Source organism: Terrapene carolina, unplaced genomic scaffold (genome assembly GCF_002925995.2).
Source record: "Terrapene carolina triunguis isolate 2854851 unplaced genomic scaffold, T_m_triunguis-2.0 Scaffold951, whole genome shotgun sequence".
NCBI lineage: Eukaryota > Metazoa > Chordata > Testudines > Emydidae > Terrapene > Terrapene triunguis.
Window position 1 is genome coordinate 7,336,105 of NW_020665302.1, and position 12,725 is coordinate 7,348,829.

The 12,725-nt window shown below is 39.5% G+C and overlaps 1 protein-coding gene across 2 annotated transcripts in view; it reads left to right on the forward strand.

Annotated features, from left to right (window-relative positions):
* Positions 1-12,725, forward strand: part of SUDS3 (SDS3 homolog, SIN3A corepressor complex component) — a 29,773-nt gene that overhangs the window by 386 nt on the left and 16,662 nt on the right. The window contains exons 2-6 of one of the 2 annotated variants that reach the window (XM_024216267.1): positions 2,059-2,128; positions 3,365-3,420; positions 4,167-4,238; positions 7,182-7,201; positions 7,890-8,046. In XM_024216267.1, the coding sequence (XP_024072035.1) occupies positions 2,059-2,128; positions 3,365-3,420; positions 4,167-4,238; positions 7,182-7,201; positions 7,890-8,046 (375 nt within the window). The remainder of the gene's footprint in view (positions 1-2,058; positions 2,129-3,364; positions 3,421-4,166; positions 4,239-7,181; positions 7,202-7,889; positions 8,047-12,725) is intronic. The other variant, XM_024216268.1, reaches the window with a different exon arrangement.

Sequence of the window (12,725 nt, forward strand, 5' to 3'; positions counted from 1 at the left end):
GGGGGGAGAAGGGGGGTCGGGGTGAAGTGGGGAAGGGACGGGGGGGAAGGGAGAACGGGGCTGGTGTGGGTGACGCTGTGGAGAGTGGGGGAGGGGATGGGGTGCACCAGGAGATGGGGCCAGATAGTTTGATGGCTTGGCAGGTGGCTAAGCAGCCAAGGGGGAGAGAGGGTGTCTGGGTGATACCGGGGTGTAGGAATGTGTGGCAGAGGAAATTCAAGGAGTCACTGCAATAGTGGGAGAGGAGGAAGTTTGGGTGAGGAATTGATTTAACAGCTTGGTGGTGAAGGGAATGAGCCCAGGTGAACTGGGATAATAGAGGGGGTGGTGAGTGTTTGGAGAGGAGGTGGGAGATTCAGGGGCATAGGATGAGATGAGTTGGATGGAGAAAATGATCCAGGACAAGAGGAAGCTAGCAGGGTTATTGGGATAAGGGGAAAAGAAATAGAGAAGGGATGTAAAAGAGAATTGGAGGAGGGAGTCCAATATGATCAGAAAAGGTACTGGGTAGAGGAGGGGCTTAATGGGGGCACAGAAAGAAGAGATGGCTGGGTGGGAGAGGGATAGTGAAAGGACAGAGTAAGAACATGGCAGTAGGGGTGTCATTTGACTTTGTTTCAGTGGTATAAAAATAACAGAAGAAGAGAGATGCTCCAGGGATTGGGAAGAAGGGTATGGGTGGGGGCTACAGAGCAGTGAAATGAGGGAGTAGAATAAGATAAATGGCTCATAGAAGGTTAGGGGAGGGACTCTTGGGAGATACAAGGGGAAGAAGAGGGAGGAAGGAATGAGCCATGCACAATGTTGAGACACACTCTTGGGGGTGACCGGGAGGAGGTGATGCTGTGAAAGGGAAGCATCTGCTTTGTGCTCTTGTTCCTTCATATTTCAATTTAAGTCTAGTTGCTTTAAGCATCTCATTGTGGCAAATCGTGAAAGCATTAGTGTGTTCAAGGCTCTTCTGAAGTTCCAGCTTGATATCCTGGGGTGGGGAAGGTGAGGGTGTTTTTAAGGACTCCTCACCTTTGAATAGTCTTTCCCTTTTGATGTTTAGAGTCATCATAAATCATTTTTAGCCACACTGGGTGTGTTTAAACTTATTGTGATGTGTTTGAATTAAAATACCAAGGCTTCATCAGTTTGTCTTAGGAGATGTGGCCCTCTCTAGCATGGTCTGCTGTAGATATCTCTTTGACTGATACCTTATTTGATACATTGAGTTTTATTGTAACACAAGGAGCCTGAAGTGTTTGGTATTTTAAGGAAGAAATCTGAGAAGGGCAGATAGAATTAGAGACTGAAGTTCCCAGTCCACATAATAGCTTTCCAGCTCTACCTTTCCAATATGTCTAATCCCTGATTTGATGGGATGAACTCTAGGAGTGAGAAGATAGTTAACTGTGCCCATTCAGTCTTTAAAGACAAATTAGAAGAGCTGCAGAGAATTTGCAATGTGGCATTAACCTGTTTTATCAGTGTCGGACAAAGCTGTAGTAATAGTCTTTGTTATATATAGATACTGAAGTACAGGTTTGAGAAGACTAGGTGAAATAACATTACTTTAATTATATCTTCAGTGGGCCCCTTGTCTCCGTTGCAAACCACTGCGGAAGTTAGTATAATTATCACTCTGCTTTGTAGTGCTGTAGGTCAAGATACATGTGTATTGATACAGTGGTATGGGAGTGGTACTATGCCTGGTTCAAATTAATGATGTCAAGCCCTTGCATTTAAAAGTGCTAATTTGATTTAATCCAAAAAATGAAGTGGAGTGGGTGTGAGGAAGTCACAGGGGTATCCTATGTCAAAAACTGATTCTTTTTGATATACTACCAAGGTTCCTTGTAAATGTTTGAGCACCCATCTTGAACAGCTTATATGTATAGGAAACATGTATGGTGGCTTAAATCCCCTCCACAATTGGAAATGTCAAAGTGTACCCTTTTTTTGGCTGCACTAAATTAATTTGGAATAACTGCACATGTGCCACAATCACTCATTCTTTAAAAAATGATTTGATTTGTTTGGTGTTATCAAATCTCTCTTCCCCTTGTTCAGATACTGAGGATGCTAGTGAAACTGACTTGGCAAAGCATGATGAAGAGGACTATGTAGAAATGAAAGAACAGTAAGTAATGTCCCCCTTCCTCCTCAACCAAAAACATTTTCTGGTGTCCAAGAGGCTGGTCTACATTACAAAGTTTTATGTTGGCTTAAGTACGTCACTTGGCTGTGAAAAATGTCATGACCTGTATGATGTAATTAAGCCGTCCTAAGCCCTGGTGTAGACTTTGCTATGTCAGTGGAAGAATTCTTCTCTTGACCTAGCTACTGCCTCTTGGAGAGGTGGATTTACTACCATGACGGAAAACCCCTTCCGTTGCTGTAGTAAGTATCTACGCTACAGCACTACAACGGCACAGCTGTGCCCACGGTAACATTTCTAGTGTAGACATCCTGAGATTTCTTTAACTCTAAGATAGAGGCTGACATTCTGATTGCATAGTGCCTCGCCCAACAGGGATAGCTAACAATATTGGACTCATTAGGATTCTCTTGCCACACATACAAACTACTTAATCTGTTCAAGAACCTGCGCTCTGGCTACTCTCCTTCTGGATAAAAAGAGGTGGATATGACTTTCTTGGAGACGTTCAACTTTGATCCATATATTGTCCACAAGGGCACACTTGGTACATTCTAAACAAAGAGGACACCCACTTCATGCTCTTGCATAGTACAATACCAATAGTGCTAGCCAAGTAAGCCAGACTTTTTGGACTCTGAGAGCCTAGTAAAACAGCTTTTCTTGATCTTTAAATGCATTTGTAGCATTCAGTAGTCTCTCACTTATTGACAAATATGTTTTATGCTTGGCAGGAAGGATGAACTTAAGTTAAAACCACAGATCTTCGATGCAGGAGATCAAAGTTCTGTTCGTGGCTTTGCCACAGTTCTACTCTTAACTTCCGTTGCATGGGTATTGGGGAAGACTTACTCTAAACCCTAGACTCATTAGGCATGGAAGTAGCCCCTTCTTACAGATGGGGAACTGAGGCACAAAGATTGAGACTTGCCAAAGGTTAAGATGGCAAAATGATTCTGTGGTACTGTTCTTAATATCAGTGGATCAAAACATCTTGCAACAGTTATTTCTGAGGTTCCCAGCATAACCTTTTTTGGTTTATTTTAGAATTAAATGGGCCATACCGTTTTTAAACTGAACAATACTTCCTCTTGTAAAAGGCTTTTCAGGAGCACCTCTTTACTTGGTGAGAAAATGAAATGGATTTATTCACCTAAGCAGGTGGTGAAATAAACAGTGTGGTTGACCTGTTTATGTAATATTGCCCTCTCTTTGCAGGATGTATCAGGACAAACTGGCATCTCTTAAGAGGCAGTTACAACAATTGCAGGAAGGTAGGGTTTAAAATGAGTAGTTTTTTTTCTGACAATTTTCAGTTTCTAAAAAGTGTCTAAGTGGAAGTGAGAAATGACAGTAGTAATGTCCTGAAAGTGTTGTCCATAGAAGATGGACACACTATTTTGTTCTGTGTGCAGTAGAAGAGGGCTTGAAATGATGTTTACATTTTAGTGAGGAGGTCACTTTCTTCAATACTTTCACTTGTGAGATGGTTTTGCAATTAAATGAGGTATAGGAAATGTGAGGGCTTGTTTCACCTAATTGTGGTAGGGTTTTTAAATGAGATGTACCTCATAGCCCTCTAGAAAAATGTCCCTTGAGACAGCGACCACTAGGAAAAGTTGTTGTTAGAGCTCATGGGTCTTCTCATACATCTTCATTCTTCCCTGTTATAGTCCATACTTCCTATTTATTTCCCTTTCTGTATGTGATGTGCCTTTGGCAGCTTCCTGCCTTTGGGAGACTGCATGATACCTCTCAAACACTTATGACTCTAGTTACAAAACAAATTCAGCCGTCTCCTGCCATGCACACAAAGTGGATGGTGCTGCTACATAAACATTCTGGCTGGTTTTTGGGAAGCAGGGTAGCAATCTTCTATTTTAGGCTTTTTTTTTTTTTTTTTCAATAAATGTATACTTTATCTCCAAATGCTAAATTTACCTAGAAAGTATGGACTATCTAAGATTGAATATTAGAAAACAATATGACCCTATGGCAATCTGCAACTTATTTCAATTAGGTACTTTGCAAGAATATCAAAAAAGAATGAAAAAACTGGATCAGCAATACAAGGAACGGATACGGAATGCAGGTGAGCTGGATTTTTGTTTTAAAAAATAATGCATGCAAGAACCTTTGATTTATGTAGATGCCTCACCGATTAGAATCACACCTGAGAAACATGACGTGGATTCAATACTAGGAGAACAGGGTTGGCAGGAGTGAAAGATTCTCCAGTCTTTCACTCTTTTTTGGTGACGCTAAATGACTTCTTTGCTGAATATGCATAAGGCATAACAGACTCCATCATGCTTTTCTGCAGGTGTATTGGCTAACTATAATATGTTGATCAGTAAACAGCAGTTTTGACTGGGCACTTGTTGTATGCCTACACTTCAAGTAATAAGATCTCACTTAGAAGTGGTGTGCCGAGTCTTCATTTATTCACTCTAATTTAAGGTTTCGTGTGCCAGTAATACATTTTAACCTTTTTTAGAAGGTCTTTCTATAAGTCTATAATATATAACGAAACTATTGTTGTATGTAAAGTAAATAAGGTTTTTAAAATGTTTAAGAAGCTTCATTTAAAACTAAATTAAAATGCAGAGCCCCCCGGACCAGTGGCCAGGACCCAGGCAGTGTGAGTGCCACTGAAAATCAGCTCATGTGCCGCCTTTGGCATGCATGCCATCGTTTGCCTACCCATGGTCTGATGTGACTTCATGTAAATTATAGCATTTAACTTATTTTAATTGTTCTTCCAATACACCTTCTTTCAAGCCTCCTGTTGTAGTGATTTTCTTCCAACAAGAGGGGCATGCAGTGGGGGCTAGACAGCTTCCTGAAGAGCTCACTGCTTGTGCTTTGGAATTGGTTAGAGACTTTGCTCTAGGGCAGCATTGTCCTACATGGCTGGGGGGCTGGGCATGCTGCTTGTTAATCACACCGCAGCTTACTGGCCCAAGGTCAAAGGACCGAATTAGTCTCCAGGTATCTACTGTTTGACCATGAGGCCAGTAGCAATGCTACTTTAATTGTGAAGCTATTGCTAGGACGCTCAGTAATCTTTCTGTGTAAAACTTAATGTATCAAAGTATGTTAGTATAATTCAAAATTTCCCATAGTGGTTATGGGAAGTTGTCAGGGAAACAGGCTGCCATACGGTGCTTCTAGAGTGAGTAGTTCAGAAATTAAATTAGCTCTTGTTCACTCATTCCTATGTAGGTTTTTATCTTCCACTAAATTAGAGATGCTTTCTCAGAAGGGAATATGTGGGAGTCAGAAATGAAAATGTAGCAGTGTTCTTCCACCCTTCAGCAGTGAGGGATAAAACTTGTAATGCTGTACAGATACCCAGGCCATTTTGCACTGCAGTATGTTTATACTGTGGGTTCTGATATCACTGTTTAAATCCAGTAACAAATCTCATGTGAACACTGACCATCATATGAATGATGCACAACCAGTGTTTCTAGGACTGTATTTGTCACCTCAAAGAACTTGCCAGTGAAACTTGAATTGGACTGATCTCTTCCTCTTGCTCACTGCAGGAATTTGTCTTCAAGCGTTGAAGATAAATTTGATGTAGTTTAGAGTTGGACTCCAGCAGTATTTTTATGTTTTTTGTAATCTGTTAATGTCGGACTAAACACACTCTTGTAGTGTGTACCCTGGGCTGGCAGAGATCAATGAGATCTTTGCTGCAGTGGCAGAGTTCTTCCATTGGGGGACAGATGGTGTTAACTTTCACCCTTCTGATAAAACTCCTGCTGCCAACTACAGCAATATTGGGAAGAGGGGCAATTGAAATTTTGTTCTTGCCCTGTCTGCATTTTTATTTGGCTCTGTCTAATATGTAAAAAATTCTCAATTCTTTGGACTCGCATTTTTTGGTTGTATCTGTAAAAGAAGCATTCGTTCTTTATCTAAGCTTTCATTGCACCAGTGGCAAAGCCCTTAAGAAATTGAAAGACTGGCCTTAATTGCCTCATTGTCATTTCTGGCCTTGGCGTACAACAATTTGTTTCATCTTTCTATGGCTTCCTGGTGCATATAAATTCTTACCTAAAATAGATCACAAATATAATTCTCTAATGCTATTATTTTGTTCTCTGAAACTCGTTTAAAGCACCTGTTCTGTTCAGAATTTACCTATTGTTCCTAGCTCTTGCTGCTTGTCAGGAGTTGAAGATCACAATTATCAATATTTGATACAGTGAAGTAAGGACTGATCAAGAGCCTTAGTTTACTTTGCATATGTTATCACAGCCTTGAGTAAAATCCTCATTTTGGGACGTGCATCCTCCAGTAATACTGCTCAGTTTGAAGTTGGTGGGAATTTTACCATTGATTTCATTAGGAGCAGGATTGCTGCACTCATGGGCAATACTCTTCCCTGACCTCAGTGTATGAACTGAATTATGTAATTGAGACAGGATATAACTTGCTTTCAGTGGTGCATTAATATGCTCCTAATCTGCTGTGGGGCATGGGCCACCTCATGTCTGCTAACTCAAATTGATGAAAGGGCTTTTCTGCCAGAGAAGTGCTGCTGAAGCAACGACAGCTGGGCCTAGTGAAATCTGTTTAAACCGTGGTTCTTTGCAGAGCATTCATCTGGCAGTGTCAGCTGCATCTTTCAAGTTTTCATTTCATTTGGAAAGCTAAATCTAGTGCCAACTTTTTAAACAGCATCTTAAGCTAGAAAATGCCCAACTGCCTTTTAAATGCCATTAAACATGGCAGCTCGGCCCAACAGAAATGGATCAGAAATAGGACACAGCTCTACCACCTGTGGTTAAAATACACCTACAAAATGTCAGCCTACAATATACTTTTACAGAAATTTTGGCACATGTATGCTAGAATCAACAATGTAGAACTATAAAATGTGCATCAAAGTGGGATAGGTATGTACACTGTTTACGCCGCTTTTTGGCTGCAAAACCGAGTTACTTAGTTAGGCAAGTTGTTTTGTGTCTTGTAAGGATAATAAAGTGATGCTGACTAGACCTGTGTGTTTTTTTTCTTTCAGAACTTTTCCTCCAGCTGGAAGTAAGTGTTCATGTGTTCTTAACTTCTAGAAATAAAATACCAGTCTCTTTTTTTTTTTTTTTTAAAGCTTTTTTTCATATCACATGGTAGCTCATGTTGGTTTTTGTTTTTGTTTTTTTCCCAGGAAATCTATGTAGACCTTTCCTTTATTTAAAATTGATTACCATAGCTGAGATATAGTATAAACCTCTATCAATACTACTACTCAAGTAACTACTGAAGATTGTTTAAAAAAATTAAACAGTCACTAAAAATAGCCATTTGTGTGTGGTGGTTTTTTTTTTGGTTGGTTATGTATTTAGGTAAATCACTTAACTGATGTTCCTTCATTTAACCTACCTGCAAAATGGAATAATTATACTGACTGCATAATATTGAGGATTGCTCTGTTAAAATACTTTGATATATTTGAGTTGAGTGTTATGAAGCATTACCAAAGAAGATTGATTCAATATGAGTAGCACAACTATTGCCAGTGTAGTCAGTTGCTTTATTGTTCATTTTCTTAAGCATTTTTCAACTGGTCATATAAATGTTGATCTACCTTTTAAAATGCAAGCTGACTATGGCTGCTGTATTCCAAAACTAATCAGTTCTTGTTAGCATTAGTTCTCCTTTCCACCTGTAGTATCCATCCTGGTCATTAGGCTTCTCTTCCTTAATCCTCTTTCTTTCTGGCTTGCATTAGACAGAGCAGGTGGAGAGAAATTATATCAAAGAGAAGAAGGCAGCAGTGAAGGAGTTCGAAGATAAGAAAATTGAGTTGAAGGAAAATCTGATTGCTGAATTAGAAGAGAAGAAGAAGATGATTGAGAATGAAAAGCTAACCATGGAGCTAACAGGAGGTAAAACAAGATCAGCATCTGTCTCTTCTCTCTCCAAAAATGAGACCTGAGCACTGGGGGTCAGGACTCATCAGGGGGTCATGAGGTTATTACATGGGGGGGGTCGCGAGCTGTCAACATCCGCCCCAAATGCCGCTTTGCCTCCAGCATTTATAATGGTGTTAAACTAAAAACACTTTTTTATATATTTATAAGGGGGTCACACTCAGTGGCTTGCTATGTGAAAGGGGTCACCAGTACACAGGTTTGAGAACCACTGCTAAGCACTTTTCAGAATGCTCAAACTAATGGATCAATATAGTTAAATTTGGGGGCTTTTATAGAATTTTGTAGAATTATTTGAATGTTTCAGGATTTCTCTAGAATTGCATTGACTTTGTTCTTGATTAGCAGAACAAGTTGCAAAATTTGATGTGTGGGGTTACACCACTATTGCTACACTACCATTCCCCGGTTTGGTTACCTTGTAACTTGAGCTGAAGGGAACTTTCAGTTGTTTTAGGTAGATTTAACTGAAAATAAAAAAAATCTGGATACTTAGGAGAGAATTACAGTTCTTTGTAGCATTTGGTCTACTAGAATGACCAAAACTATTAAGATAAGAGTGACCAGAGCCCCTATGGTTCTGCATCTCTTCTGTGTCAATTTCTGTATCTAGGGTAAATGCGGGGGGTGGTGGTTGTTTTGGGGCAGTGCAGCACTTATGTAGCTGCGTTGTCAGAATTCTTTCTTGACTATGGAATTCAAGTGATCACCCTCTCTAAAAGGAGCATGTAAATCTTCAGTTTTATTTCTATATTGGAACTGGAGCCAGAGACTGGGACTGAGTCTGAGACGTATGGAGAAAAGGGGTGACTGTTTACACACATGCAATCAGTAGTGTGGTGTAATGCTCAAAAAGGGTAACAATTTTTTTCCCCTGTAAACTTAAACTCCAGTTTGGTAGAAAATTTTTTTGCCCAGAATGTGCCACAGCATCCATTTATCCCCTCCTGAGGCTCCTCCCTTTTATTAGTGTAAAGGGCAGATGAGAAATTTTGTTGCAAATTATTTGATTTGACAGACTTTCTGCTTATGGGGTGTATATGAGCAGACTGCAATTTCCTTATAAATATTCTAATATTACCATAGCACTCAACTGCCTCAAGCAGGACCCGTGTGACTCAGCCAGTAACAAAACTTCAGCAGTAGTATCAGCAGCCAGCCGGCTTGTACAGGAAAAAAGGCAAGTTGTTGAAAGGTTCAGTACCTAGAGAAGAAACTTTAATAGGTACTTTTAAATGATCAAGTTTAACCAGAAATAAATGGGACCCAGGTATAAGAGAAGGAAGGTTACTCCTTTTAACTTAGTGTTTATAGATGCAAAAAAATTAACACCCTAGGGCTTCAACATATAGAAAGGGGAAAACTGCCTGGTTGATTTTTGTAGGATTCCTTTGGAACCATGGAATGGTGGACATTAATTCACACTTTGTCTGAAGAGTGAGTCCCCATGGTTGGCGTTTCAACTTTAACAGCAGCACAGCTTTAAGCTATAGGTCTTAAGTGGCTTTTTTGCATGTTTAAAATGTGTTTGATCTGGAATAATGGCTACTTATCTGTAAACCTAGTAAAGACATGTGTATCCCTGTAGATTCTCTCATCATTTGCCTGTAGTATGGTGACAATTGGAGCTAATGCTTTATAACCATCTTTGTTACTGAACTCTTCTAGCGAACACACACCAGATGTTGATGTTTTTTTTCATTAGGCCACTGGGAAATGTCATCCCACGACCTCCCATTCCATCTGCGGGGAAGGGACTACTTCAGTACCTGAAGTCTGACAGTTAAACTGTTGAGATGTGCCACATTGTTGCTCTAACCAGTCATGCCAGGATTTAAACTGGGTTCTGAGTTCTTTAGTAACAGATGCTAAAGAGGCAAACAATAAAGGTTGAAAAAGGCCATATGAAGTCAGTAAAATAGATAAGGGGAAAATTTCATTTGTGTTCAGACTCGGGAAAATGGGCATTAAGTGGACAGATTTGTTTTTTTTCCTGAAACCAATTGGTATCCTTGATGCAGAAAGCATTGCCAAGGCAATAACTGACACAAATGAAAGTAGGTAGAAGGATAATTAGCCTAGTTCACAGATGGTGCTATGATATTTTACCAATGGTCTGATCTTGCTTTTCTAATAAAGAACAACTCCCTCACCTTATGGAGAGTCTAAAACAATATTGTGTTAAAAGGTGTCATTTACAGACTTCCCTTCATAGTTTCTGCACAAGTTTGCAGACTTACAATTTTATTGTTGTTTAGGACTAAGAAATGAAGTTTCTATGGATAGATCTGAGTGCTGATGGCTTTGTGTAACCTGCTCAATCTAACACTGGCCATAAGAGCGCTGTGTGTCTCATGGTATCTTACATATTAACCAAAAGTCTGGATAAAGATCCAAAGTAAGAGAAGCCTTTAGACCATAATGCATTTTAAAATTGTTTACTGAAGGATTACACTTTTGCTGCTTATACTGTGTAGAAATTCATTAATTTCCATGCAGTGTCTGCTTTGTGTGCTAAGGGTTCCCTTCCTCTCCTATTTGAGTTAGCTTGGTGAATGGTCTAGCTGTACCATATAGGGAGTGACTCGGCTAGAAAGGATATTGACTTAGCTAGAGGGAAGCTCCTTTTCTAGCTCATCTGGTAAAAGGACCCATGCACATGAGTGTTACCATTAACTGGAAGATTTCATTAATTGTTTTCCTGCTATAATGTCCAGCCACATTGTATTGTATAGAAGAAAACTCCCATAGCCAAATATAAATTCAGGAAGACTACTTCTGTACTTTTAAATCTGCAGAGATAAATCTGGTATGTGGGAATGAGCTAACTTTATCAAGGGATACTCTTTCGTCTTGGATATCACCTACAGTGCATATATCTTATTTTAATTTGAGAGAAACCACATCTCAAGCTGAGAAACATGACCGCATTGGATATTAATTCAAGATGCTGCTTAGGTTCAGATATACAAATATACAAGTTCAGAATTCACTTGCAAAATACACAACTAGAGCAATACAACACCCAAAATGTAGACCATACAGAATCTGAAGGCAAAATAAATCTAAGGGAGCAAATTAATGATGCACAGTTCAGGTGGGCCTGGAGAAAAGTACTAGTAAAATTATATAGGCCTTCAACTGGGAAAAACAATACAACCGATTCCATTTGATACATGCAGTTACAAAGTAATAGCATCTTAACCACCCAACTTGAACTTTAAAACTTGAGGGGACATCCTTGCCTTGTCTCCATTTAAGTAGTACAGATCCAAAATCAGTGAACTATTGAGCTGAACCAGTGGGTTTTTTTTAAAAGGACTTTGCTTGATCTGGCTACATATCCGCTTCAATAACTGCTTCCAACCTTTTCCTGAAGGCCTTGGATAAGTTGGTCATAATTAAAGAACTGAATGGATCCCACACAATGTAGTAACTTTCTCATGCTTTTAGATTCATATAATCGGTGTCCTTTTTAGCTTTTAGTGTTAATACTCACTAAATTCAGCTTTGTCATGATTTCCTTTTGCCATCAACTCATCAGTGAATGTCATTTTGTATTTTTAGCTTTTATCACAATATTAGTTTCCTTCATGTGCGGTGTGGTAACCCTCACTGATTTGAGATGATGGGAGGTTTGATCCCTGTTTTGAACATGCATAACTGCTTTAAGAGTTAGCATCTTGAGGTAGCCTGGTTTTCAGAGATGGACAGCCAAGCTCTAAGCTGAATATAGCTGTAGCCAACTTTTACATTTTTCACATTGTCTTCCCGTCTATGTGCTCTCTTGATGATTGTATTCGACACCCAAGTTATGCAGTGCAAAACCATATGTCCAAAGGACATATGAAGGCAGACAGCATGGACTGCATGTCCTTTAGAACATGGGTTTACATGTCTCGATACATTTCTCCATAGTAGCACAAACTTTTCACTTTTAGGTTCACAAGCCTAAGTAGACCAAGGAATTATTTTTTTTTCTTTTTCTGTGATGTGGTTGAGCACAGGGCTCCAATAGGAGTGTCTTTGTAACAGCAATGGTAACTGGATCTGCATGAACATCTGTCCAATTCATCTGCCTACATATGACTTGTCGACGTTTGCATGTGGTGAAAACTTCGAGTGAGCGGTTTGGTACCGTACCATGCTCCTGTCCCATCCCAGAGTTTGTTGCTCATTTATTTAAAATCTTAAGTACTACTGTTAGGCACCTTGGCTGACCTTTTCAGAGATCGCTAGGGGATTTTGCGCCACAGTTCTCATGAATGTTAATAGAAACAGTGGTTAAATCCTCTAGTTGGTTTTGAAAACCTTAGCCTCTATGTTGAAAACTGCTTAGTACTTATCCAACACGTCTAATTCTTTCGTTTAGCGTTTGAGAGATTTGTTCATGTTATAACTTGATTTTTCCAAACCCTTTCCATTTTATTTTGTGTATTTTGCTATCAGATAATATGCTGACATACTCATTACTTTGAGTAGTAGTTGGTTTAAGAATAAAAGCTAGTGGGCTGTCATTTTCGCTTAGTTTTTATTGAGCTGCTATTTCAGAGGTAATAGTACGTACTCTTCTCCTGTTTGAATATGTCTGTCTTTGGGCTGAAGTTTAGCATGTTAATTTCAACTTTATATGC